Here is a 4183-nt window from a genome sequence, read left to right as displayed (position 1 = left end):
TTCAGCAACTGCTGGCTGATACTTTGCGTGGTGTCGGCACCAATCGCCTTTTGGGCCGCACTGTTGGCTCGCCTTGGGGTGGTTTTCTGGGAAGATGTACTTACACATTGTTATTTCTATATATTTATTTTTTATCGCTCAAGATAAACACTATTATTTAGTTTCTATATATTGAGGAATATATTTGTCAGAAATAAAAAAAAAATATTTGGGAGTGATGTGATTGGCTAAAACTGTGCGGTGTGTTGCGTGAATGTGTGCCGCTTCTCAGTCGAGAACTGTCTAAGAGAAAGCACAGGAGCATGACAGAGGAGACGGATGTGAAGCTGCGCTGCGGTGTGTACGGCGATGGGAGCGTCTTCTCCGTCGAGATCAAGCGCAATGCAGATGTGGAGGCGCTACAAAAAGCTATATTCGCGGAGAAACGATACAGCGAGCGTTATAAGTTTGCCGCAAGCGACTTGACGCTCTACTTGGCGCGAAAGGAAGGGGAAGCCACGTGGATGAACCACGACCACACGGTGAAAGGCTTCTTGCGAGGTGGCATCAGCACCGAGTATGAAGAGATGCTTTCGTCGTGGATTCTCGACGAAGATTGCTTTGGGAAGAACTTTCAGCCTGGTCGCAAGGAGATTCACGTGCTGGTGGAACTGCCACAATTGTCGGAAGCTGAGCTGCCTCGAGATCGTCAACTTGTTGTGGGCGACGTTCATATCCCAATCACGCAAAGTATGTCGTTGAATCCGCCAGCACTGGTCGCATTTTGGAACGCATTTCTGAACGACAGTACCGACGTGAAAGCTGGCGCATTGGTCGAGTTACCCCGAGACACGTATCTTCTTGGTGATTCGACACTCGGCTCTCGTATCTACATTCGTCATTGCTACCCTGCGCTATGGGAACTTTGTCTCGAGAGGATCCACGATGAAAAGACGAACACACCGCATCTCGTGATCCTCGGCAACCCGGGAATCGGCAAGACGTTTTTCGGCTATGTGATCGTGCTTCATCTTGTCCGTACTAATGAAACGGTGGTATATGAGAGTGGTGGCCTCAAGAAGCGCTTTTTATTTGCTCACAATGTGGTGGCTCAAGGATCTCAGGAAGATTTTGTGCGCATTCTCGACCAGCCGACTACATACTACATCGTGGATGCCGTCAAGCCTGCGTATTACCCAGCGAAGACGATTCTTTTGACGTCGCCGCGCCGCTCCATCTGGTACGAGTTCAACAAGACCAATTGCCAGTCCTGCTACATGCCAGTGTGGTCTTTGAAGGAGATTCTACAATGTCGTAAGCTGATGTACTCGGATACACCTATGGACGTCGTGCAGAAGTGCTTTCGTCGATGGGGTGGTATTGCTCGCTATGTCTTGCGATTTTCACAAGTTCGTAACCAGCAGTTGTTGCTTGAAAAAGCAATGGACATTGTTGATCTCGACTGGTTGGTGAAAGCCTGTGGTCAACTTGATGCGAACGACGCTCAAGTGTCGCATCGATTGCTGCACTATCGCGTCAGCAAAGCTTTTGACAGCGAGTACTTCGTTTTTGCATCGCAATATGTTCAGCAAGAGATGTACAATCGTCTGCTTAAGAAGGATAAGCGGAAGCTGCTAGAGTTCATTGCTGCCTCGGATGGATTTGGTGCTCTTGCTGTGCTTCGTGGCCACTTGTTCGAAGGGCATGTGCATTCGGTACTGCCGCGAGGTGGAACGTTTAAAGTTCGACGTTTGGTCGAAAACAACGAGGCGTACGATGATGATGATGACCTTATGGAAGATGAATGGGACGGCGATGACGAGGATGGTGATGATGGCATGAATGCAGATGATGCCGTTGCGATGGACGAATCCAATGCTGTGGCGTTGGTCGACGGTGGCGCCGCACCTGTTATTTCTTTTGAGAGATTCGAGAAAGTTGTCGTTTTCAATGATGACAGTGAAATTGAAGCTGCTACTAACACGAGTTACCTACAGCCAGCGGCGAAGAATTACCAGTCGGTCGATGCGATCATCAAGCCGGATATTTTGTTGCAGGTGACAGGTGCACACAAACACCCCTGCAAGCAAAAAGGTCTCCACGATGTGTTGAAGCTTCTGGGGAATCCTGAACAGCCGCGGCTGTTCTTCGTGCTTCCGCCTGACAGATTCACCGATTTTAATTATCAAAAGTATCTGGACTCAAAATGCAAGAGGATGATGGCGCCAAGCTATGAGAACGTGTGCAAGATACAGCAGTTTGCGATGGAAGTCAAACTTGAATCGGAGTAGGTGTGCAGTTCCGAGGTTCCAAAACCGCGTTCCGAACCGGTTCCAAAATGATGCCGTACTTCTTTGGTCCAGAAAAGAATTAACAATGAGATAAAAAAGCCTCGCATGTTTGATTGGTCAATGTCCACTCTGAGATGGGTTCAATGTTAAAATGAGCTCATATGAGGATTTGTATGCACAGTAATTGACACAAAAATATACCACTAGATTAAGCTTTATTTGCTTTTTTCTAGTATATTTTAAAGTTTAATTCTGAGTTGTTTTCCTTTTGGATTATTTTTGACGTCGAAGCGAAAAAAAAACTCTACCCTCCATAAAGTGATAGTTCAAATGGTCAAATTTGGCAAAATTGGCGGGAAATTTGATCATTAAAAAACCGTGCTGATGCTGCGTAAGTAGGTAGAGCTTTCAAACTAACTCAAACACGCTTCCGTTGGAGCTGTACGACCAAAGTTATCGCCGATTTAAAGAACTGTTAATTCTTTTTCGGACCAGACAAGTACTTACTAGAGCTGCTGTGGTGCTTCAACTATAAAGTGAATTGCAATTATATGTGTTAATTGTGGGAACCCTGGTTCCAAAATTTTCGGAGCCATATTTTAATAACTAGAAGGGCTGTGGTTACATTGACATCTTCCGTTGGTGCTCGGGCTCCGAGTTCTTATACTCTTAAATATATATAAATTATAGAGAGGGGGTAGGGGGTAGTATAGAAAGAACATATAGAGAGACAGTGCTGCATTTTTTTTGTGGAACTTGGGAACTCGGTCCCGCATGGTGTATAAAACCTACCATGATCATACTAGTTAATGTTACGTCGGTTCGGTGACATGGAACCGGTTCAGGTCATGTTTAGGAGCTTTACGCACTACTGAATTTTAATAACTACAATCACTCTGGTAATCCCTCGTTTAAAGTGCCGATCGAGGACAATGTACGAGAATTCACATTAGGATTACGTTAACTCGCGCGTTCTTTCTCTGAGCGTACGCTAGTGGACGGACTGCTTTGATTATGTTACATCGTCCGCTCAACCTGCGCATAAAATGGCATCTAGAGTACCCCTAGCCGCCCTTAGAGACAGCGATGATGTACCATGTAGTACAGTATTAATACGTCACTTCACGCACGAATCGAAGCTCTCAAGACACTCAAAGGACCAGTATCGGAAGTGGACGGAGGCTGTCGCCGCCTCGTCCCCGTCCTGTCCCTCACCATGTTCCTCTGATATCCGAATTTTCGGAAGCCGTCACTTACAATAACAGTCGTTATCCCAGCGAACGCTCCACCAATCACAATGCATAAAATAAAAGAGTGGTGCAGCACCAATAGGGAAGAATAGAATAAAAAAGGCAGCCAACAGCAAGAGCCTTTTGCCCCGAGGCCATGAAGCAAGATAGGATCGCAAGCTGCGGCCCGCATCACAAGAGAGGCGACGCCTGGACTGTTTTGCCGTACGAGGGAGGCGATGCTTGGATAGTGTACGCTGTGCTGTCGTGTGAGGGAGGTGATGACCGGTAGATGGTATTGAAAGGAGGATTCTGGGTTTGAGTGAGCGTTGTGCTGAACATGGTAGTGCGTGTATGGGGCATGCGCAGAATGACGCGTGCATGCTAGGTGGAGTGTAGTGTATTGTTATGATAAGCTATTGTCCGAGTGTGGTGATACCTGTACAAGGATAAGAATAAGCGCTAGAGCGTGTGAAGAAGCTACATGAGGAAGAAACTCCGGAGGGAACGACACGGTAAGCCTACGGCAAGATTAAAACGAAGGAAAGCGGGATGAATGAGCAGATGACTCGCTAGTGAAAAGGTAATGCATGCGTAAAAACCTAGTGAAGAAATATCTAATACGAAACACTCACTTGTGACTGCGGTGTATTTAGTCTTATGTAGTTTACAGTCTCCAATTGA

At 46.4% G+C, this 4183-nt stretch overlaps 1 protein-coding gene across 1 annotated transcript; it reads left to right on the top strand.

Annotated features, from left to right (window-relative positions):
- Positions 1 to 285: 285 nt before the first annotated feature.
- PITG_17531 (crinkler (CRN) family protein, putative) lies at positions 286 to 2391 on the top strand (the record flags this gene model as incomplete). The annotated part of the gene is made up of 1 exon (XM_002896544.1): positions 286 to 2391. The coding sequence occupies one exon, from the start codon at positions 303 to 305 to the stop codon at positions 2268 to 2270; it is 1968 nt and encodes a 655-aa protein (XP_002896590.1).
- Positions 2392 to 4183: the final 1792 nt, after the last annotated feature.

Source organism: Phytophthora infestans, genomic scaffold (assembly GCF_000142945.1).
Source record: "Phytophthora infestans T30-4 supercont1.58 genomic scaffold, whole genome shotgun sequence".
NCBI classification, from domain to species: domain Eukaryota; phylum Oomycota; class Peronosporomycetes; order Peronosporales; family Peronosporaceae; genus Phytophthora; species Phytophthora infestans.
The sequence above is the reverse complement of the archived record's forward strand: the minus strand, read 5'-3'. Positions and strand labels throughout refer to the sequence as shown.